This window comes from Microcebus murinus, chromosome 9 (genome assembly GCF_040939455.1).
Source record: "Microcebus murinus isolate Inina chromosome 9, M.murinus_Inina_mat1.0, whole genome shotgun sequence".
In the NCBI taxonomy this organism is placed as follows: domain Eukaryota; kingdom Metazoa; phylum Chordata; class Mammalia; order Primates; family Cheirogaleidae; genus Microcebus; species Microcebus murinus.
Genome location: NC_134112.1, coordinates 28,682,694 through 28,708,358, shown reverse-complemented (window position 1 = coordinate 28,708,358; position 25,665 = coordinate 28,682,694). Strand labels below are relative to the sequence as shown.

General features: G+C 33.6%; 1 protein-coding gene across 6 annotated transcripts in view; it reads right to left on the bottom strand.

Annotated features, from left to right (window-relative positions):
• The window catches only part of HYCC1 (hyccin PI4KA lipid kinase complex subunit 1), a 100,705-nt gene that overhangs the window by 25,462 nt on the left and 49,578 nt on the right, over window positions 1-25,665 (bottom strand). For 3 of the 6 annotated variants that reach the window (XR_001156171.3, XM_012773306.3, XM_012773307.3), the window contains exons 8-10: window positions 24,264-24,380; window positions 21,135-21,222; window positions 20,479-20,638 (exon numbers count right to left, since the gene is read on the bottom strand). Coding sequence is in view for 5 of the 6 variants with exons in the window: in XM_012773306.3 (XP_012628760.1) it covers window positions 20,479-20,638; window positions 21,135-21,222; window positions 24,264-24,380 (365 nt within the window). In the remaining variant the exon portion in view is untranslated. Of the gene's footprint in view, window positions 1-217; window positions 5,459-6,241; window positions 6,570-20,478; window positions 20,639-21,134; window positions 21,223-24,263; window positions 24,381-25,665 lie in introns of those variants that run through there. The other 3 variants (XM_012773305.3, XM_012773301.3, XM_076006376.1) reach the window with 3 other exon arrangements.

Below are 25,665 nucleotides of genomic sequence, written 5' to 3'. Positions count from 1 at the left end.
TCTTTGAAGGGACACTGACGGACCTGCCAGACTTCTCATCCCTAGGCCATGCAAAGTACAAAGCCAGCAATGAGATGTCATTGTCCCATCACTTACCCTCAAAAGCTCTCAATGGCTCAGCTCAACTAAGTGTTTCTCCTTTACTTTCTTCCTTCACATCATGACTTTTGCACATTTTTATAATGACCTTTAAATGAGTAAAGTGATCTGCAAAAAATGCTTTTTCAGTTTTTATTTCAATAAAACAAGAGGCAACACTCATGGTATAAAGTACTGCATAAGGAGAACATTTACACAAATACATAAAAGTTTGAAAACTAAACTCCAGTTTATTTCCATAGCCTTAAAAAGGCAGGAAACATAAAAATATCCAAAGTCATAGTTTATTCTTTAGGAATGTAAATTCTAGAAATACAATTAGAAACAAGTATATTACTATGAAAAAATTAGTATCACCACATGATTAGAAGTAATCACACAATAAGCTCCATATAAGAGAAAGCAACAATATGCGAAATAGGATCTTGATTTTACCAGTAAAAACTTCCTATTCAGACACATGTACTCTTTAACTCTACTATAAAAAACACAAAAACATCTTCCAAAATGTTCACTGCTAGTCTCTTTAGATATGCACAAGTTACAAAGTACAGAAGACAACATGTTTATGCTCTCTGATGAAGAATTTAACAATATTAAACATAAATCTGAATAACTCAAAGTATTCAGTATAATTTTACCAGGCAACACATCTAAAAGTATAAATTCATGCTCATTAAAGGATTAAAGAGCTTTAATTTTTCATCCAAAGATTGGGAAGACACTATTATACATTAAACTCTATCTACAATGCTTAAAGTACCCTCAAATTATTTTTCTAAGTGGTTTTTAAAAAATATTTTTTCAGTTACATTATTCAGCATACATATTGTCTTGATGTGCACTTCCCTTTAATAAAGATTTATTGTGCCTATAGACTCAAAATGTTAACCTGCCTTATTTTAAATATTTGTTTAAAATCATGTCTCAGAGTACCTCTTTTTTCCATAATTTAGGTTTTAACACTTTAGTTTTATTCTTCCAAAACAGGCAAAATCCCTTAAAACTGGGATCATTTTGATCTATTTTGGTTTTAAAAATATATTTCCCTTTTATTTAACTTTCTAAAAAATGAGTAATGTTTGCTGAGTAATTGCTTCACAATTGAAAAGGGCAATGAAATATTGCTTTTTCAAAACAAACTTCAGTCATCATCTAAGGACTCAGAATTTCTACTTTTCAAATCTACACAATTTGCCTTAAAAATTTCTGTGGTGGTAGACAAGGGACTCCAGGGTGCTTTCCTGTGGCTTCAGAGAGCAGAGGGAAGATATTTGCCCTGGGTACTCTGGGACATTCCCTTGAAAAGTCTACTTTGTTTCTCTCTCCATTTGGATTCCAAAAGGCTAGTGCTGGCTCCAGTTTCACTAGAACACCCTGGGAGGTTGGGTTTTCAAGAGTGATAGGTTGGGTGATCCCAAGAATCCTTAGAGGTTTAAAATGCGGAATGGAGCTGCAATTTTTGTGTGGATCCTTCTCATGATAAAAATTTTATTCTGGACACATAGGAGGTCTGTGATCATCAACATCTTTATAGGTAAGTGACCTACAAAAGCCACCCAACTTTAAAATTTGAAGAGAGGGAAGAGAGTAGTAGGAATAGTAACAATTGTTGCCACAGTTAATAATATCCAATTTTCATAATTTCTAAAAATCTTTCAATGTATAACCCTTATTTGAAATAGTATCAAAAGTACTATAAAAAATGTCATTATTAACATAACTCCACACTCCAGAAAATCAATTGGTATGAATTACTTGGAGCACAGATTCAGAGCCACCCCACTGTGTAAGACTTCAGAAATTTTTATAAAGAACATACAAATGCAAATTTGTTGTGCATTGTATTAAAGGGTGGTACTCCTTTTCAATCCTAAAATTGAAGGCATTTACAGCTTTGATTTCATTTATGGTTAACAAGAAAAGTACAAAATGTTACACTTTTATTGCAAAAATAAATGAGGATCATTAGAAATTTAGAATTAGAGGCCTTAAGAAGCCATGTGCCAATATTATCAAAAATTCATTAGCTGTCAAGAACAATGAAGATAATAATGATCTAGTATCTGACATAGCTGATCTCGGGTTGTGAGACCACTAGGAATTCTACATTTTTAGACAAGTAACATGTTTGCATTCTGACACCCTCTTCTGAAAAATGCAATGTGCATAAAAATCACTTGGGGATCTTGTTAAAATGCAGATTCTGATGCAGTAGATCTTGAGTGGCCCTGAAATTCTGCGTTTTTAACAAGATGCCAGGTGATGCCAATCCTACTTAATGGTCTCTCAGACCACATGAGTAGCAAAAGTCTAGAAGAATATCTAAATAAGGTTCCATCACAGTGGCGGAACATTAAAATCTGATCTCTTACTTGTGTCAGCCAATGTTTCCTCAAACTTATTCTATGTTTCCTATGTACCTCAACTTGCTTAAAATGCCAATCTTTTTTTTTTTTTTTTTTTTTTTTTTTTTTTTTTTTTTTGAGACAGAGTCTCACTTTGTTGTCCAGGCTAGAGTGAGTGCTGTGGCGTCAGCCTAGCTCACAGCAACCTCAAACTTCTGGGCTCAAGCGATCCTCCTGCCTCAGCCTCCCGAGTAGCTGGGACTACAGGCATGCGCCACCATGCCCGGCTAATTTTTTATATATATATCAGTTGGCCAATTAATTTCTTTCTATTTATAGTAGAGACGGGGTCTCGCTCTTGCTCAGGCTGGTTTTGAACTCCTGACCTTGAGCAATCCGCCCGCCTCGGCCTCCCAAGAGCTAGGATTACAGGCGTGAGCCACAGCGCCCCGCCAAAATGCCAATCTTTTAAATTAGTTCTTAACTGCCAGGCTAGCTCAGTCAGGAGAGCATGAGACTCTTAAATTAGTTCTTAATATTAACAATATCAATACTGTTAATAATTACACATAGGTGAAATTCTTTGTTAAAAATTAGAAAAGGACAACAGGAAATTCACAATGTCATTTAAAAAATATTTTAAATTGTACACAGGATTCCTGTTAAATTAAAACAATGTCAACTTTTATTGCCTGGTTGCCTTACAGTTTTTGACTATAAGCTATGCCAACAGATCTTATTCCATTCTCTTACTGGGACTAAAAAAAAATCAAATTAATTTATGTTAAAAACCATATTGTATTCAGGGCTACTGAATGAAAACTAGTTCATGCCTTTTGAAAAATTAGTTTTAAACTAGTAGCCAGTACAGTTATAGTCAAAACTGAATTCAGAGTATAAATGATTTTGGCACTCTTCAAAACATACAAATGTTTCATATATCTTTGCTCTGTACAAGAGGAAAAACACTAACATGCTGTCCTTGGACCCCTGTATATTATAAATGAAAGAGCCCAACAACTGGACAGCTGCTCAGACCTTCCTCGCCAGTCCACTGTCTCTCAGCCTCAGGCCTGTTTTCTCTCTCTCACTCCAAATTATTACTTAAGTATACTTGCTTTACAGGGAACTTCAACCACAGATGAAAGGACTCTCATTAGCAAACACCAAATTTTTATGTCTGTCTAAAAGCCACATAGTCCCCTATAGCTATATACAAGTTTATTTAGCTTCTGTCATATCACATTTTTAATTTTTATTCCTTGGTTGGGCAATAACAAAACTGATTATTCCTTCTACATCATAATAAGAACATTTCAAATAGGCCTGTTCACAACCAAAAAACACATTTCATTTCTTTCATATTTTAAATTTAAGAGCACAAACATAAACAACCCTAAATTAGTTAATATATAAATGTCCTTTGTCCATAATTCACTACCTTTATCTTTTTGTGTCATTTTATAGATGAAAAATTTATCAAATTTCCTTCATTTGCAGACAAACAATTCAACCGTTACATAGTTGATACTGGTGTCTTGAGAGCTGTGTTGCAAGATTTACAATGATTTCCAGGAAGTCTTCCATGATGTGTGCTCTGAATTACAGGAATCCAAACTAACTAGGATTTCCAAAGTCCAGCAGCAGAGTAAATCAGCTTTATGGCCTATTATACCTTAGGAATTGAAAGTAATCTTCACCTGCTAAATCCAGATCAAACGCTTCAACACACCTACCAGCAATCTGATTTTTGATACAAAAATGTTCTAAAGATAACAGAAATGCCCCTACTCATCCCCCAGAATCATATAATACTCTAGGTACTGAGTTACCAGGCATTTTCTAGTGCCTTGACCAAACTGTTCCAATCTTAAAGATGATCTTGTTACAAACATTTTCATCAGGCACTTTTCTACACATTATTTTTGTGTTTTCATATGCCTGTTTGTCAGACTGGCTTCCTGACTGCCCAGCTGTAGAATTCCTGGAGTTGTTCCTCCGTCCCATCCTTTATAAAACAGTTGCCATACATGGAGACTCCCTTTGACTCTGAAGCCAAACACACAGCCACCAAAATTAGGAGTTATTGAAAAAAAAAAAAAAATCTCACAACCTCACATTAGATATAACCAACTTAACTAGACAATCTGCCAAAATTTATTGTCACACTGATAATCTTAGGGCAACAGTAACAAACAAGAAAGAAAAAAAAGACTCAAACCAAGGGGAAAAAAATCACAACCAAGAAATAACAAAACCATATTTCAACTTATTGCAACCTAGACATTATTCCCTTCATAAAGTCAAGGGAGCCTTCAGAATTTAAGACGTCAGGGCTCCTGTCATGAACGTGGATGAAAGACTCGGGGCACTTTCATAAAGAAGCAAAGTCATATTTCCAGAGTCACTGGTAATGGGAGACAAATATGTCACAAATTAATCTGTGGACAGAGTAATGCTAATACTAGGAGGTCTCTGCTGACCTGATTGATGCTTCATTGGAAGTTCCGTTCTTTCCGAAACATAAATAAGCTTTTCTTCTTGAAGACTACAAGCGGAAAACCTATTGGCATCTGTCCCAGTCCCACAACCAACAGCAGATGATGGGTTGTGTGGGACTGTGACACCGCTGACTTGTTCAAAGGATTTACTAAACACAGTGGCCGCGGTCTTAGCCAAACCGTGGCTACTAGGCTTAGGTAGGGATTGGCTGGTTGTCAAAGTAAGTCTCTTCAAAGAGAGAAGCTCAAGATTCTCACTTTGGGCTCTCTGAGTTTGCTTTCGAGCAAAGTGATCTTTGCAAGATTCCCCTGTAGTTTCTTTCTCTTTTCCTCCAGTTTTGCTTCCTCCTGACCGTCTCTGGTTCTTTCCTACACTTGTCTTGTTACTACAATTGTGACTACTGTTTGATAAACCCGACTGGCTGGTACTAGACGCAGCCCTGGAATAAAATCCCTCGTCAACTTCAGATATTTCCATCAGTTCTTCTTGACCTGTTAATTCTGTATTTCCTAAACAAAGAAATGACAAAGATTAATTAACATTAAGTATTTTAAGCAATTATTTTTAAATGATTAATACCGTATCAGTTATACTTTGAATAAATTAAACTTTAGCATAATTTCACAAGGCAAGAGATTATAGAATAAAATCAAAAGATAAATCAAAACATTGATTCTAAAAAGTGTCAAAAATAGTTCATTATAATTAAATGACAATAATTTAGAGTGTATTAAACAAAAAGCATGCCATAAACCACACCCCACTCTGTTTTTAGAAAGAGTTCTCCTATTATACATGCAAAAGATCAGAAATAATTAGAAAAATTAACACATAGTAAACCCTCCCCTGGTAGCAAAGCTGTATAAAATCAAATCTCTTACCAAAGAACTTTTTAAAAAATGGTATTTGAATATTATAAAGTGATTATTTCAGAAGGTTGCACTCTACATTGTAGATTATTTTACCAAATTAAAAAAAATCTAGACAATAAATATCACAAATTCAAACTTGTTAAAATTTTATATACATTATCCTTCAAATAAACAATGACAAAAATGAAAAATAATTTCAGATCTTAAAACATAAGCAGAAAATTCTTTTGGAAGCAATTTTCTGCCTCAGTTTTCATAACAATTTACTCAGAGACGGTATAGGTATGACCATTCCAAACAGCATTAAGATTGAGAAATTGTGTATAATTCATGCATTTGGATTATTAGATGACATGCAAAATTTTTGTGACTGTGCAACTGTTGCTTAGCATGCATCAGTGGCCCTTTGCCTTGAGATACCTTGGAGTGCAGCTATAAAGTGCTCTGCTAAAACTGTACTCTGCCAGGTGAGTTTATTCCATCCTCCATCATTTTTCTTACAGATTTTTGCCTCCTGATCTCTGGCAAGCCTTTGCTCTCAGTTCTAGGATCTGTGGCTGTTTCCTGCACACCCTGTATATGCTGAGCATCAATCTCTCCTAGTGTTCTGCCTTTTTCCCCATTCCCGGTTCTCTCTCCGGACACATTTGTGACACTAATCTCGGGAATGACAAGGATGCCCAAGTCAGTAGTATCATTATTGTTGTCAGGTTGCTCTAGAATTGAAGATGATAAGACAAAATGATGGCTGAAAACAAAACAAAATAAAAATGCGAAACAAGAAAAACAAAAGACTCAAAACAAAAACTGGATGAATGAATGTTATGAATTAAGCCAAATATTTGCAATGTAGAAATTTCCATATTTACAACATTCTGACAGCACTAGAGAAAATAAGGTCATGTTCTTTAATTTGAAATGACAAAGAAAAAATTCACAGAGCATCAATTCATGTTTTGCATTTTTTCACCATATATTTCACTAGAATATGAAACAAATTTTTATAAATAAAAAATTTCTATTTTTTAAGATAATATTGTGACCACCAGAACTTATGTCAAGCCTTAGGCAAATACTCAAGGACATACAGCAAAAACTGTGGCTCTTGTCAACATTAGAAACCAAGCTACATAGGAATTTTCGTTTGTACAGTTAAAATTAGATTTTTTTAGACGATATTGAGACTGATTTAATAAACTATGATAGTTGGGAAAATTCTTATGAATAATAATATAGTAATTATTATTATTAATACTGTTAATATTATTGTTAATAATACCACAGGTATAGTTTTTATCTCACATACCCATCATCTTACATATTATTAAATATTAATATAGCTATGATATAATTAAGCAGTCTATTTCTTCAGACTCAAATTAATTTCATAAATTCACAATAGCTTGTAACAGTTCATTACTACACAGGAGAAAAAATTAAAATGGATTTGGAAAAATAAATTGGCTGTCAGTCCTTTATCCTAAAAATGGCCATGTAAATGAAACAAAGAAACAAAACTCATAACAAGTTAATACCTAGAGACATGATATTATTCTGTGTTAAGTCACAAAGGCATGATTTTATTTAAATCTGTCAAGAAATTATCTGTACTAAATGGAAAACATAACAAATATATCTAGAATGTGACAGTAGTGAAACAAAACTCAAAGCAACATAAGACTATGTAAAACACTCTTTAAAAAATATAGACCACAAATCTACTTGAGCAACATTACCTATTATTTTCAAATATTTTTAGTGATAGGATTATCAAACTCACTAATGGTGCTAACGGCTGAGAAACAGTAACAGGCAGTATAAGAATGGAAGCTAAGCCACATATTCCCATGGTTCCCTAACTTTGCTGTGCACTGGTATCACCTGGGCATCTTTAAAAACTGCTTATTCCTGGCTCCCACTCCCAAACATTCTGCTTTATAATTGGTATGAGTTATGATCTGGGTATCAGGATTTTTAAAAGCTCCCAGGTGACTAATGCACAACAAAGTTTAGGAGCCACCGCTCTATTCTGATTCTTTCAACTTTTGAAAACTTAAAGGTTGTTATGGGTGGCCAGGATACTCCATACCCAGCAGCAATATGCACTTCTGGAAGTCTTCAAGGCTTCATTCATCTTGCCCTGTGCTGGTGAGTCAATGCACTAATAATATAATCATTTCCCCTTAACTTAGTGCTTCATAAACTTTTGAATAAAGGTTTTCTACATGAAAATTTTATTTCCTAGATAGGCCAAAGAATGTTGGTGGGGTAGTAGTGCACCACTGCTTCTGGGTACTATCTAATAAAGGTTGAATGGAACCAAAAAGTTCCAACCAAGCCTATTCCCAATTGCTAACAACTGTCTTCAAAGTGAGGGCAAATAAACTGTTATTGCGGTACATGCCAGAGGACACTGCAACTGAGAGTAGAATCACCATGGCACTGTGGGATGACAGCCAAGACTTGTCCATTTACACTGCAGAAATTGCTTCACAAAAGATCTATTAAAGGGACCTTCAGTCCAAAGAAAAAAAAATCATAACCTTTGGAAACTATCCAGATATTAAAAAGCCAAGGATTATTAAAATTTAAAAGAGAAGCATAGGTGACCTAGAATAGAGAACAATACTACTTACATTGAATGGCACTAAACAGTATTTTTGAGAGTATTCACATATATTATTCAATTATATTCTCAAAACAATATATTAGTGAACCTCTGAAACAGGCAAATTGACTCCCATTTACAGACAAGGAAACTGAAGTTCAGAAAAGGTATACAACTAGTCAGAGGGGAAGCTAACCAGTGAAATCTTTTGACTTCAAATGTCCATGTTCTAACATACTATTAATTGTAGCTCTTCAATTCATTAGAATTAATTTGAGTTAAATATCCACTGACTTTCCACAATTAGGTTTATTTGCTTAGATTCCTGGTCATTTCATAAAAAGCAAATAATTTACTTTAGTTGAAGAGAGCCAGAGCAAATAAAAGACTAGAAGAAAACCTAATAAAGTCCTAACTCTCAAGGTTAGGTTGTTCTTTTTTTTAAATTGAGTTTACTTTTTAAAAGATGCCAATTAAATTTATCAATTTAAAGTAACGCTTCAATGGTGGAAATTTAGAATTTTGTGAGAAAAAACAGAAAATGACAAGAATAATATTACATAAAGCAGTACCAGAAAACTGAATTGCTAATCACATCTACTGGAATAGTGGTAAAGATCTGCAGCCTAAGAAGTAATAATATTAAATTTTTTTTCAAAAATCATGAAATTAAATGGCAAGTAGAAAAATAAGATTATGCATTTTCCCACAAGCACAAATCTTTGACTAATTGATACATGTTATCACTCAAAAATGGTAACAAGGGCAGACTTTAAAAACTGCTTATTGAATTCATAAAAAGAAAAGCATGCAATTCTGTACAGAGCTAGAAAGAACAGAAACACAATTCACAGGAAAATTACAGAATAACGAAAGGTAATTAAGTAACCCAAACAAACATTTGTTACATGATCTTGTTCTCTATTATCTCTCCGACTGCTGCCCTTACATAACTATGACCCAATCTCCCTACCCACACTATCTAACTGGTCCCTTGGCTGTTCTCTAGGCCTGGAATGCTCTTCTCCAGATGGATGGCTCATCTCCTTACTCCTTCAGGTCTTTTCTCAGAAATGTCCTTTACTGTGAAGCCTTGCCTGGCCAGCCCATCAAAAGTTTCAATATCCCTCATATTTCATTTCATTCCCTCATATGCTCTCTTCCCTATTTTGTTTCTTCTTCTTAGCACTTATTCTCTAACCTACAATTATTTATTTATCTTATTTACTAGATGTAAGTTCCATGAGGGCAGAGATTTTTATTTTTGTCTAGTCACTGCTATATCCCTAATAACTGGAAAAGCAGCTTGTATGTAGTAGACACCTAATAAATCTTTGATTGATAAATTGAATGAATCTCCTATTATGAGATGAAATTACTATTAGAATATATAAAAAAGCAAAAAAACATGCAGAAGATATGGCATGAGAAGGGTAAGCTGGGAATGTGTTACTTGACTGAATAAAAGAAAAAAATAACAATTCTAAGACGAATTTTTAGATAGCAAAGGAAAGCAAAGGCTCTTTGTTTTGGAAAAGTGCAGTAGCCATCTCTAAATGTAGGCTTAGCAAAATTCTTAGTAATATAAAAAAAATCTTTTTTCAACTCTATAGTTCTTTTTATTATGTTATCCAGAGGACGGCATATACAGCTAAAGAGTAGAACTTAATTCTTTCTTTAGGAAAAGTATATAGAAATGCTTTAAGAGAGTATAAAAGCATAAGAAAATAAATTTTGTTTTCTCTAGAATTGAACAATTTATGAAAATGGAGTAATAATTAATCCACACTTATAAAAAATACTTACATTTGACTTCAAATAATTCAAAAAGTTTGAAAAAGATCCAAAGATAAACTTTTCAGGGGATAATTTATTTGTATAACTTCTACCTGCATAAATAGGTAAACTTCTCTTCTTACATAGAAATGAAGAAAGTTAATACTTTTAATAGACATTTCCAAATTGTTTCCTAAAGGCACTCAATGATATCTTGCTAAAAAATTTCTTCCAGCTTTGTGAAAAATAAAGTACAGCAAATTGCTTACAAATGACCACGGAAAGTTGTGATTTCTCTTAAATGCAATCTTAGAATCTCAAATATCTATTCCATTATCTTATGTCACTCATGAAACTATACAGGCTTTTGTCTTTATTTGTTTTATGGCTGCTCTATTTACTAAAGGTGATACTTTGAGTAAAGAAACAATGTATTTATTCATAGGATTCACACATCTCAGGACTCAAACTACTTTTATGAGTATAAAGGAGTCTGGGTATGACACAGGGCACTTACAAAGTTATTTGTGAAAATAATAAAATAAGCTGAAGTTTAAAAAATAATTTATACTTTAAATATCTGCATGGTATAATTTTTGACATTAATTATGGAAAATATTTTAGAGTAAACCCCAAAAGAAAGCCATCCACATTCTATTACAATTTGTAAGACATAGTTGTTTTTTTGTTTTTTTTGATACCTACAGGGTCTCACTCTGTCACTCATGCTATAGTGCAGTGGTGTCACTATAGCTCAACCTCAAGTACTGGGCTCAAGCGATCCTCCTGCCTCACCTGAGTCAGTCACTGGGACTTCAGGTGCATGCCACCCCACCCAGCTAATTTTTTAGTTTTTGTAGAGACAGGTCTCACTATACCCAGGTTGGTCTCGAACTCCTGGCCTCTATTGGTCCTCCCACCTCAGCCTCCCAAAGTGCTAGGATTATGGATGCTAACCACCATGGCCTGCTAAGATATAGATATTTTTAACGCCATAAAATACCTGAAAAAATTCATAACCTTTAAACAGTTATTTTATGTTTATAATTTATTCTGTTCAATAGAAGGAAAATGTTATCTATATTTATTAAGCTATTCCTTACAGTGTTATTTATAATAGCAAAAAATGAGAAATAATTTAACATGTTAGGAAAATGGTTAAGTGATGGAAAATCAAATCAATGTGGTATTATGTAGCCATTAAAATAACTGGATTTACTAGGAGAATTTGGGAAAAATGTTTGACAATATTAACTAGACAAAAGTAAAATATTAAACAAATTTAAATATGGTATAACTATGAAAAATATATACATATATGGAAAAACCAAAATGAAAACATTTTAAGTACTGGAATATAAGTGAATACCCTTTTACCCAGTTTACTATCATGTTGTTAGACTGTTCTTCAATAAAACAAGAAAAGAAGGAACAAATTGCTCACCCTATGTTATAAATTTCTTTATTATTCATTCACTCACTCATGCATTCAGCTATAATTTATTGAGTACCTATAATGTGTCAAACATTGTTTTAGGGGCTGGGGATACAATAACCAACAGAATAGACAAAGACTGACCTCAGGATAATATATAAAAAGAGCTTACACTATAATATATAAACCAAGTAAACAAGAGAACTTAAATAGCAGAAAATGTAATGAAGAAAACAAGATGCCTGTAATCCTAGCACTTTGGGAGGCCGAGGTGGGCGGATTGCTCAAGGTCAGGAGTTCGAAACCAGCCTGAGCGAGACCCCGTCTCTACCAGAAATAGAAATAAATTAATTGACCAACTAAAAATATATATACAAAAAATTAGCCGGGCATGGTGGTGCATGCCTGTAGTCCCTGCTACTCGGGAGGCTGAGGCAGTAGGATCGCTGAGCCCCGGAGATTGAGGTTGCTGTGAGCCAGGCTGACGCCACGGCACTCACTCTAGCCTGGGCAACAAAGTGAGACTCTGCCTCAAAAAAAAAAAAAAAAAAAAAAGAGAAGAGAAGAGAAGAGAAGAGAAGAGAAGAGAAGAGAAGAGAAGAGAAGAGAAGAGAAGAGAAGAGAAGAGAAGAGAAGAGAAGAGAAGAGAAGAGAAGAGAAGAGAAGAGAAGAGAAGAGAAGGGAAAAGAAAAGAATAATGGAAGAAAGTATGCAAGGGAGTAGGGAATAAAGGCTACGTTAGACGGATGGTCCAGGAAGACTTCTTTGAGGAAGGGATATTTGAGCTGAGATTTGAATGATGAAAAAGGGCTGGCTACACAACAATTTGGAAGAAAAGAGTTCAAGGAACATTTTTATCATTCAAATTTCATCTCAAATACTCCAAATAACTAGACAAAGCCCTTAAGGCAGACATGGCTTAGTATGTTGAAGGGTTAGAAGGAAGAAATCTAGTGAACCAGGTGGAGAGTGGTCTTAAAGCAAAGTCAAAGCTGTAAGCAACAGGTCATATTACCAGGGTCACATGTGTACAGAGTCTGGATTTCATTCTGATTGCAATGGGTAGCCATTGATGGGTACAAAGATAAACTATTTGCATAATTTACTAGCATTTTTTATCACTAGAAGTCACATCCGTGTAACAAAATATTGAGCATAAAGTATGTGCCAAGTTAGAAAGAATAGCACAGTGACAATGCTCAATCTGAGCCAGTAATTCACAAGGCAGATTAGAGGGAACGAAGCTGCTGCAGAAGCACAGAATAAGGACCACGCACAGTTAAAGAGCTGCACTTTGAGCAAAGACAGAAACACAGACTGAGATGTTGAAATCTGAGTCCTGAAGTGGGAAGTAGACTTTCCAGGTAAGAAAAGAGCAGCCTGGGCACACAGAAAAGCACAGTCTGGAACAGAACAATTTATTTAGACACACTGGTTAGGACCAGTTTCCTTAAGTAAAGAGCAGTTAAATCTTTAGCTTTTGTTGCGTATATAGGAAATGATAGAATTCTTATTGCAGTGGATAACATCTTTTGTCATCTTTACTAAGTCAATAACATCTTTTGTCATCTTTACTAAGTCTCAAGTTAAAAAAAAAACAAAAAACCTTAGAGAATTGCAACATATGGATGCTGCTAGATCAGGTGAATGCTTTATACTTATTAAAGATCCTCACGACCAGACAGACAGGTCAACAACACCTATTACAAATCTATAAAAGCCTATTTCTTCCCTGGTGTGCAGCAAATGCCCTTAAAAAGGTAGAAAGAGGAAAAGCACTTAATAATAAATAATAACTTCCTTAACTACAGCAAGAATTATATAAGGCTTCCCTAGTAAAAAAAGAAACACAATAATTTACAAATAAGTATTTTTGCCTAAGACCAATAATTCTGAAATTTCTGAAATATCTTGCTTCTCTTTGTAGATTTCTTTTTTTTTTTTTTTACTTTATTTTACCTGGAAATAGAATAAGATTTTTTGCTTTCTTCAAAAATTGGCCAAGCCAGGATTCTGTACACAATCTTTCCTCTCTTAATGTTCACATGTGTCAAATGTACCAACATATATTAGCTCCTTGGTTAATATGTCCTTTTTCCTTGAGTTACCTAACATTTTCTAATATTTTATTTTGCCTTCCATGAATATAAAGTTCCATATCAAAAATGCCAGTTAAAATTCATGCAATACTTGATCAGAAGAAAATGCTTATTTTTGATCCAATGTTTTATCATGCATTTTAGGAAGAAAAATGTGTTCCTCAAATAGCATATTAGAATCTGAAAATAATGGAGCTTAACATGATATTAAAACATTTATGACTTTTTATAAAACAAATAATTTTTTTGATTTTCTAAATTTCCTTAATAAGTACAGACTTTTAAAATAAAAACATAAGCATTATGAATTTCTAGTTGCAGATGTAAAAATGATTACAATAGCCAATTCTTTAGAGTTTCTACTTTCATGTTAAATTGGTATTGAGATAATAGGTATTAAAACAACATTTTTAAAATCCTGATTGTAATTGTGATATAAATGTAAGATAATCAAAATTAAAGTACTGTACTTCAGGACTATGAAAATTACAAAAAAAAATCATTAAAATGATTGTTACTATTATACAACATATGTATACTTTTATGTTTAATACTACACTCTAAACAAGTTTAACTCAAATTGAGAAAATCTCAAGTTTCAAAAACTTACAATTTTATGAAAGGACTAATCAATCACAGAACCATTTGAATAGCAGACTAGCTAATAAAAACCTATTAAGAATACAATTATTGGTAGCTAATAAAACAAATTAAATAATTCTTAATTAAAAATCAGCCTTTATGTACAGCTTTAAAGTATACCAAATGCTTTTCACTTACTTATCTCACTATCTCACAAATGCACAAGTGGAAAGAATGGTGGGCAGCAATAAAGGATTGGAATTTCACTGGATAAGCCTTTTTATTAAATAACTAGTTGGCAAAAACTATAAGCACTTACTTGCAATCATAATTTAGAGGCCTTTTATAGAAGAAATGAGTGGTATTTCAATAACTATTTTATTTTATTTTATTTTATTTTTGAGACAGAGTCTTGCTTTGTTGCCCAGGCTAGAGTGAGTGCCGTGGCGTCAGCCTAGCTCACAGCAACCTCAAACTCCTGGGCTCAAGCAATCCTACTGCCTCAACCTCCCGAGTAGCTGGGACTACAGGCATGTGACACCACGCCCGGCTAATTTTTTCTATATATATTAGTTGGTCAATTAATTTCTTTCAATTTATAGTAGAGACGGGGTCTCACTCTTGCTCAGGCTGGTTTCGAACTCCTGACCTTGAGCAATCCGCCCGCCTCAGCCTCCCAGAGTGCTAGGATTACAGGCGTGAGACACCCAGCCCAGCCCAATAACTATTTTAAATGAATGAAGGAAAATTGCTGACATTGTTCCAAGTATTGATAATTTTGTAAAACGTGGAAGAAAAATGAGCAATAATGGTGGTGATAGTTGGGCAGAATAAATAACAAATAGCAATTAGATTTGCTCTGGAAGAGGGGAGGGAGTGGAAAAGTACAAGACAATAGGTAAGTATTGCTTGTGTACTAGAATCTTGGGATGTTGAAGAACTATTAAGGGACTTAAAAAAAGGGTCTCTTACAGCTGAAATGGTAGATGATGAAGACAGATTTATAAGCAACATTTAAGAATGACTATAGAATTGAAGCATAATTATAAAGAAATACTTTCTAAAGTAAAATTGTATTTTTATTATTTTAAATAATAGATTATTTTTACTAAATTTTATCTTATTTTTCTTATTGGAATTTTCATTTTGATTCTTATCATGATCATAATTTATTTATTCTTCTCTAATCTTATTTAATTAATTTTTTTTTTTTTTGAGACATTGTCTCATTTTGTTGCCTGGGCTAGAGTGCCATGGCATCAGCCTAGCTCACTGCAACCTCAAACTCCTGGGCTCAACCAGTCCTTCTGCCTCAGCCTCCCGAGTAGCTGGGACTACAGACATGTGCCACCATGTCTAGATAATTTTTTCTATATATTTTTAGTTGGCCAATTAATTTCTTTATAATTTTAGTAGAGCGGGGTCTCGCTCTTGCTTAGGCTGGTTTCGAACTCCTGACCTTGAGCAATCTGTCCACCTCGGCCTCCCAGAGTGCTAGGATTACAGGTGTGAGCCACTGCGCCCAGCCTCTAACCTTATTTAATATTTTTTAAAGTTTATTCTATTATTATCCTCCTCAAATTGTGTTTTACTTTCAAATTATGATTCCTAGATAGCCCTCAATTTGTTGGTAGCTTGAAAATTTAGCTTTGCAAAAATACACCTTTGCCTTGAACTAGTCTCCATCTATAGACTAAATGAAACACAGTATGTATAAAAGAATTAGCAATACATAAAGCTATTAATTCTGAAATTATGATCCTAAAAAGTCAAAAGCAGTAATTCTACATTGTAATTTTATTTTCCAAACATATGTATTGACAGGGAATTATAAATCCATTAAAATTTTCTCAAAGATTTAAGCGCAAAGCTTAAAAAATTTGAAAAATGCATGAAGTTAAGTCATATCAGTAAAATATTAAAATAATCAAGTGACCAGCCTAGACAACATAGTAAGACCATGTCTCTACAAATAATTTAAAAATTGGCTGGGCATGTTGGTGTGTGCCTATAGTCCTAACTACTTGGAAGGCTAAGGCAGGAGGACCACTTGAGGCCAGGAGTTGTAATGAGCTGTGATTGCACCGCTGCACTCCAGCTCTGGGCAACAGAGCGAGACCCTGTCACAAAAATAAAATAAAATAAAATAAAATAAAATAAAATAAAATAAAATAAAATAAAATAAAATAAAATAAAATAAAATAAAATAAAATAATCAAGTGAAAAGTGGGGAAATCAGCAAACATGCTACTACTCCTCAAATAGATCTCTCCAAAATAATACCTCAGTCAAAATGAAGCTTTCTTTAAAAATCGTCCTATTTAGTTGCTATGAGGATGTAATATTTGGTCAAAATTTAGATTGTAGGGCTTTACAAATGTACCATTCTAGTGCAGGATATTGATAGTGGGGGAGGCTATGTGTGTGGGGTCAGGGAATATTTGAGAACTCTCTGTGTTTTCTACTCAGTTTTGCTGTGAACTTAAAACTGCTATAAAAAAATAAAGTTTATTAATTGTAAAAGAAACACAACAGGGCCAAGCAAATACTAGAATTGATTAAAATACAATTCTAGATATTTGAGTTGTTATTCAACAGCAAGACCAAGGCAAGGGATACATGTTCTTAGATGGGTATAAATGTTAAAGATAAAGTAATTTTTTACCTTCTATTAGGACACTTTCCATTAAAATATAAGCTGTGGATAATCCTTAATATTAAGTAAAAAATAGCAGACCCATGAAGCTTTCTCTAAAGCTCTAAATTCTAGAATAGCTCAAAAAATATTTTAAAATGTAAGTAATGAAAATTGTTTAAAGTTAATTTAAAAAACATGAACAGGAGTTTTGGCAGTAAAGATAAAAGATTTTTCTGTTACTAATAATAGAAAAGAATAAATGTCATTAATTGCTTCCATTTAGTGTATTTGTTGACTGTGTAAGCATTTTTGGTGACTCGGATATGCAAACACACCAATACATTCATGTGGCTTAATTATATATATTCCTTAATGATAAAGGGAGATCGAAAGAAAAAAAGCAAATAAATAAAATTCTGCTTGGCTACTTCCATGAAAGAACTTTACTCACTCTTTTCCTTCTTCTACTCAGATAAGATAGAAAAAGGAGACACAACAAATAAAAGAAAAAAGAAAAGGAGAAGGGAATAGACCCAACAGAAAAAAAGGGCCAATTGTTTTCTTCTTTCCCAGAACTGGAAAAACAAAGAAAGATGCAAAGAGAGAGACAGAAAGAGAAAAAGAATATTCATGTTTCTTGTCCCTTCTCCTTTGCCAACTCTCATCACCACTGGCTTAGGGATGCATATTCCTTGTTTCTATGGTAAGACAGACACAGTCAAGGTTTTGGGAAGAAATCCTGTGAAGGTTGGTGTGGTGAGGGAATGGTGGAGATATGGGTGGAATTGGAAACACATTTAGAGTTCCATCAAATATAGAAACTCACACAGCCATAAACAGAACTTTCATTCTACAGTACTATGCTTCAGAAACATGAGATAAAAAGGCTATTATGGGTCACCCTGGAATCTACAGGCCCATTAACATTGTTTCTAAAGAAATGCATAAATAAATTAAATCTTGTTATATTAATAGCTTATACATGAATACAATAAATATTATTTATATACAAATAAGATTAAATTCAAAAACCTATTTATAACTTGAGAACTGTCTATGTATTTAAGAACTATAGCGAAAATATCTATTTTCCCCACAAGAAGCCAATGCTAGCTAGAAAACCTAGGACAAATAATGTGTTCAAGTAGGAAGCAGGACCATGAGGATGGAAAATAGAAACATGTTTGATTCAGCAGAACATAGTAACTTAATGAAAAGTACTACTCTAGAAAGGAAAGCCAAGACTGCCCTAAAAAAGGAGAAGGCAACCTACCTGTAGGAGCAAATAAGGAGGACTTTAGAGTAGGAATGTTTTAGAGTCCACTGGATAAAGGGAATCCACACTACAGAAGAGTGATGAACAAGGCTACACTGCATTCTGTATCTACTCCATTCATGTGACTTGCTTTTCATAGTTCATTCTCTTCTATATCCTCATCTGTGACTTATTTATTTTCATAAACAGGATTTGCCCAAGTGTTAGAGTTGTGAAAGGGGATAGGTGATAAGAAGGTTACTTTAATGAGGCCGCAGCCCTAAGACACAGTGCCAACTCCTCAAATGGCAGCCAAGTTAGAACCTGGAAGATATGTAAGAATCTAATACATACAATATATTCAAGCAGCCTTTTCTCTTGTTTTGGTAAATTTTTCCTATAAAATATTTCTGGAAAACATGGTTTCCATTTTGTTGCAGGGTACATATCTCCTTCTGTTAAATGCATGCCTGGACACACACACATACCCTCTCACACACCCACATGCACAAATACAAGGGAGCATCACATTTTACATTTTTAACTGCAGTACCTACATTTTTGCCCCTACTGCCCAATGTATCTACCTATTAATAAACAGGAAGAAGGGAAAGTGGAAAAGAAATGAAAATTCATTCTTGCATTTCCTGTAGCTGTCGTTGGGAGCAATTATGACCATAGTGACCAATATGATCTGTTTCATTGCCTCTGTGCCCGTTTTCACACACTAATGCCAAAACAGAAAAACTGATTTTGATTCTGATCTTACAATATCCACATATCTAGTTAAATGACTTTCCACCTATAACCTAGCCCTATTTAGTAGCATAATTTTCATGGAAGAAACTGAAGTATGTTTAGACTTTGTATGTTTTAAATAGTAGCATAATTTGCCTTGCTATTGACAAACATCACCACCTCTTTTATGCCTTCCTACAGGTCTTCCAAGAATTATCACACTAACTTTAAAAAAATATATCAAAAATGATCACTGGGTAAACTCCATAATTTTATTGTCATTCTTTTTTGACATACAATCTCCTAGATTCCCTTGAGTGAAAAGAATGGCAACTGCTCTCATCATTAACTTTCTCTTTTACCATAAATAACCTCATTCTTCTCCTTTCCTATTTTCTCTGTAGACATCATGAGAAAACTGGAACTAAATATACCAAAAGGAACTACCATTTTCATCTGAGTTCATAGGAAGAAGAAAACAGAGAAGGGATTTTGTTTTATCCCTAATATACATATTTGCTTGGGGTAAATTAGTGGCTTATTATTAATACTTCCCATCCAGTGGTTACCTTCTAAGGAAGGCGACAGTAATCCCTTTCTTACACTGATTCTTTTGGTTTTTTGTTTCAGCATATTACGGGGGTACAAATGTTTAGGTTACGTATATTGCCCTTGCCCCCACCAAGTCAGAGCTTCAAGCGTGTCCATCCCCCAGATGGTGCACATCGCACTCCTTATGTATGTATATACCCATCCCCTCCTCCCCCTCCCATCTGCCCAACACCCAGTGAATGTTATTCCTATATGTGCACTTAGGACTTTCTTACACTGATTCTTGCTATTGCAATAACTTCTAAATATGAGGGAAATTATAAAATGTGTAAGAAATTAAATAAAGAATAATAAATTAAAAGAGAAGGAAGAAAAATGGGAAAGCATTGGCAAAGCCATGGTGAATGAATTAATTTCCAGTAAAATTTTAAAATAATAAAATTAAGCAGACAAGAAGAAATATTAACATACAAGAAAATCTTGAAAGAAAAATAATCTCAGGAAAATAGAAATGCCTAGTCTTTGATTGATACTATGGCATTCTTTACTAGGAAATCCAGGCAAAATGTTTAAAGTCCCTATTATTTGTTCTGCTTCAATATGCAAGTTTACTTGCTAGAGAGTTAATCAGAAACATTAATTAAGGAATATTTGCAAATATGAATAGAAACTCAAAATGTATGAATAATTTTAAAATGCATTTTCCTTACTCTCCCACTCTATTGAATAAAATTTAAAAGCCAATACAATTCTTAAATAAATTTTCATTCATAAGTATAACATAAGGGGCTCCATTTTTCTTATTGCCTATTGCTCCTGGATAATGAGTTTGGAATTAAGGGTGACATTACAGCTCTTTCTTTCAGACTACTATGGTAACTATTTACTAAAGTTTGAAGTTACAGCACCAAAAGTACAGAGAAAAACGTGAAGAATCAATAATGTTCTAACGTGAAAAATGGTGTATTCCTTACCATGTCTTTTCCACCTATGACCTCTTATTGACATGCTGGTTACTGCATTTCTTGATATTCTAGAGGAAGTTGGTGTGATTTCAACTTGAATACACCTCGTACCTTCCTTACTAGATTTCATGGCACCATGAGGCAATGAAGCCTTTATTGCATTAGCAACCTAAGAAGGAAAAATCTAGTTTAAGATTGACATTAAAAGATGTTATTATTTTACCCTTAGATAAAACATGATGTTAAATGCTATAGGTTTATATAAAGAATGGTTTTTCCAAGGTATTTCATAAGATGATACATAAATCCTTTAGAATAAGAAGAAGGAGCTCAGAACAAAACTCATGGTTAAACAAATACGTAAGTAACAGAGTTAAAATTTTCAAAATATTACATTATATTTCTAAATGCTAACTAATAAGTACAGCTAAAGTATTTTAAGGAGGATATTCTTATAAGTTAAAAAGACTATCAGAAATCTACAAAGTTATTCTAACAAAATTTTCAAATTTTTATATACACCTTTTTAAATTATAAAATTTTCCAAGTATAACAAGAGCATGAATTACTGAGTATTAATGACATATTAATGAACCATGAATGGCTACTTCTCAATTTATAGTTCTAGGTTGAGAAATCATAAATTATATAAATAAGGTACTTACCAGCAATGGCTCTGGATATAATTCTAGCTGGGCTCTGTATATAACATCATCCAATGCTTTTTGAGCTAGATCCCATTCTCCATTATAACTATAAAATTAGAATTGAACAAAATGTGATGAGAAACTATTTATCTTTACTGAGGAAAATAACAGATCATATTAGCACAGTGCTTAACATTCTACTCCTCTTAAAAATGTACTGTTAAATCTTTTAATTCCTTTCAACTGTATCTAAAAACCTATTAATAGCAAAGAAAATTTTATAGATATACATTTCTTCTCTAAAGAACATGATATTTATAGAACAGAAATCAAAAAAGCTAAGGCAATTTTCAAAGCATTTTACCCTTTCAAAGCAAGTCAGAGAATAATAAATTATATACTTCAAAATAATGTTCAGAACACTTTATGGTCAAATTACTCTATAACTTCCACAGTTTTTAATGAGAATCTACAACTATTGTAGCTTGCAATATCCTGAGTAGTTATTTCTTTACATTTTGATAGTCATTTAGAAGTGTACATTATGTATGTTGCAACTAGCAAAGAAATACGAGTGGAAAAATGTGTGTGTGTGTATGAAAATTTTCAGATATGCTAAGCCCTTCCTAAAAATCAGCTAAATTAATAGAGAGACAATGGCTTGGTCATCTGCTAACAAAATAAGGAGGCATGAATTACATCAAGAGTGTGAGGCCTAAAAAACTGGAAAGAGCATTGCTCCCTAAAAATAAGACAAAGCCAGGTAATCTTCAAAATCATAACTTCCCATGAATGCATCAAAGAGCTAAGGTTACAGGGTATCCAAGTAGCCTGAACTCTTAAGAGTGGACAGGTGCCTCTAAGGAGAGATGGACCACAATACGAGTGAGTAAGAAGAATTCAGCTAAACTTTTTAATAAATTCATAAAAATCAAATTGCTAAAAGCTAGCTATGGGCTAGCATGAGACTACAGAATCTCTGGGAGCACATATATAGGGAGCTCATACCCACTCACAGGGTCTTCTCCATATTCACAAGAAAAACTGGAAACAAGGCAGAGCACTGCAGAAAGCTGCTGTTGACAGTACAGGCCTGAAGGAGAAGAGTGCCCATTCACATGGAGAAAGCACAAAGACCTAGCCAGACCATTTTCTTACATAGAACAATAGTTTTAAAGCCTTTGGGGCAAGAGCAGCAAACCCTTTCACCTCCAGGACTCAAGTGAAGATCAATTTGGCTCTGAGGGTGAAAAAAAGAAAAAGAAAAAGAAAAAGAAAAAGAAAAAAAAAAAAAAGCCCTCATTCTATGCTGAGATCACTAGAGGTCTCTTACCACTGGAGGAGGGGCAGGACTACTGAGAAACTTCCATCCCTGAGATGAAGGAACATGGGGTCTGCCTAGAACTGAGGCCAGAATAGGATAACAGAGAACATTACTTCCCTCCATCCTCCTACCTCTGCCACCAGGCTAGTATACACCTAGAAACAAGCAACAACACTCTACTGCTAGTGGAGGGCCAAGAACATGGAGAGAGACCCTCTCTGAAGTGCAGGCATACAGAGAAGGCTGAAAGTTGAGGATAAAGCAGGAATATTAAGAAAAACCCTTCAACAATCCAGCTCCCACCCTATGTACCAAGTAGCACTAGAACAATTTGAAGTAGGTGATGCCCTGAAGTTAACCATAGAAATAACAAAACCCAACCCCAGCTCACTTCTGCCTATGATATAGCTCCACTAGTAGCCTAAAAAAAAGAGGCCTGCCTATTTCCTGTCATAAATAAGTCTCTACTGTTCTACCCCTCAGTCTCTACTCTTCTACCCCTGAAAAAAATCATAAACAGTCAAAAACTGCAAAGCACACAAAAAGAAAAAAAAAAAATCAATCAAGAGATAGAGGAATCAATAGAACTAAATTCAGAGATGATCCAGATGTTGAAGTTATCAGAGAAATTAAAATAACTCTGATTAATATGCCATAGGCTAGTGGAAAAGATGGACAACAGGCATGAACAGATAGAGATTTCAGCAGGGAGATGGGAACTACAAGAGAGTCAAATGAAAAGGCCAGAAATAAAACATGGTAATAGAGGTAAAGAATGCCTTCAGTGCCTCATTAGTAGACTCAACCTAGTCAAGGAAAAAAAAATCAGTAAACATGAAGACAGAATAGATCAACAGAAATTACTTAAATTGTCTATGGCCTGAACACGCCATATTTCCTCTAATCTCAGAAGCTAAGTAGTGTTGGGCCTGGTTAGTATTTAGATGGGAGAAATTACTCAAACTGAAACACAAAGAAAAAAAAAGGTAAAATAGAACAGATCAGAGCATCCAAGAACTGTGGGACAACATTAATGGCTAACACAGGGGTCAGAAAATTTTTCTTAAAGGGTAAGACAGGTATTTTGGGCTTGTGGGCCTTAGAGTGTCTACCACAACTATTCAACTCTGCCACTGCAGCACAAAAGTGGCCATAGACAATACATAAACAAATGAGTGTGACTATGTTTCAATAAAACTTTATAAAAACAGACAGCAGGTCAGACTTGACCCACAGACTATAATTTCTGCCTTCAGGCAAGAAGCTTATCATCTACCAGCAAAATTTAAAGTATAAAGTAAATATAATGCAAAGTACAGTATGACATGTGTAATAAGAAAATTACAAAGTAAAAGATATGGTCCAAAGAAAAAATACTATTACCTAAGTCACTAGGTAAGACTAAGCACTAATATGAGAAATTAATAATAAGTTAATAATGAACTATTTCTAATCAAAGAGGCTCTAAAATGTTTTTTAAGAGCTAAAGTTTCCAGAAATGGAGAAAGATATTTAATGGAGAAAAAAATCTATTTCGAAATTATAGCCAAAAAAAGTAATAAAGGGACTATGAGTATAATTTAAGTGTTACTAATTTTCATTCTGTCCTTGAATTAAAAAAAGATGATGAAGTGTTTTAGTTATAAATTCTTCAGAACTTGTTTTAAATAATAAAACTATTATCAAGATCTTGATTCATATTCTTTCACAAAACCTATGCTGATTTTTTATCTGTCAAGATTATAATATAATGACAATAGATTAATAGACTATAATCTTCCAAAGAGATCAAAGTTTTTACTTTGTATATGAGATAAACTTACAAGGCAAAATAAATTCCTGTTAACATTTGTACCATGAATCCTGAAGAAACTGGTATCCTGCTACTTATACCTTTGTATTTTCTTACATGTTGTCGAGGATATCCACAAACACAGATTCTAGAAAGACCAAAATAAATATATTTGTAAAATTAGTAAAACTTTAGGTTTATTTTTTTAACATTTATAAGTCAACAATGTACTAAGTACATTTTCATAACAAACCTATAGTCTATGAAACAAACAATCTTTCCAAACAGAACATTCCTGAGTAAAGTTACACTGGGAAAAATTTATAAAGCTAGAAGCATGTCAATAAGTAAGTTGGTAAATGAATCAGATTCATGTATTGGTTGGTTTGCTAAATTTGGTCAATTCAATTATTAATAATTTTTGGCTACTGCAGAACCTATTATATGGAACTTGGCACTAGTTATCATACATAGATCTGTGGTATGATCCTCAATTCCTGATGGACTTCTTGACACAAACTGCAGGATCCAAAAAACTGCTATAAAGTAGACTCAAATCTCATACAGTGCACCATAATAAACTTTAGATAGAATAAAATTCTTAATGTTTAAAAACCATAAAAGAAATAAAACATAAGGAAATAGTTAGATACTCTCTGCATGCTGCCTAATCATTACACCAAAGGTAAAACTATAAAGAGTAGCAATAGATTTTACTAAATTTTTTTAAAAGAAACTACCATTAACACAATTGAAATATAAAGAAAAATTATAGTATGGAATATTTAAGGAGTACTAAAGTTAAGGACTATTTATTATAGTAAAAAGGAAGCCATGTAAAAGTCCAACACAGGAGACCAGTTATATAAATCATTCAGAGAATACTATGAAGAAATTAAACATGATGTTTTCAAAGTCTATTCAAACGACAGGGGAAAAAATTGCTCAAAACAACATGCAGCTGAATATCATTTTGTAATAAACAAATAGGCATATGTAGTGTGTCACCTCAAAAAAACCACATACAAAGTCATCGTTCTCGGATTTGTGGGATTATAGACCTATTTTTTCTTTATGTTTATATATATTTTCTGAATTTTCTATGATCAACATGTACTGTTTTTAAAATAAACAATTAGTTTCTATTTTTAGTAAGTAAATTTATTAGAAAATAGCTGCTTTCTTATAATATGCTGTGGTTGATGTAATACAACCTTCACTTAATAAAGCACTTGCCAATAGGCTGGAATTATTTACCCACTCTCCCTATGCACTCACTACCTGGAACTTAGAATTTCCTCCACTCAGTGAATCTAAGCCTTCACTTAAAAATGCCCAAGATCATCTAAAAAATATACCACTGAGAATGTCATTAATTCAAAGCAAATTTAAAGAATAAATATAAACTCATTTGATATTGAAAGGATCTCAGA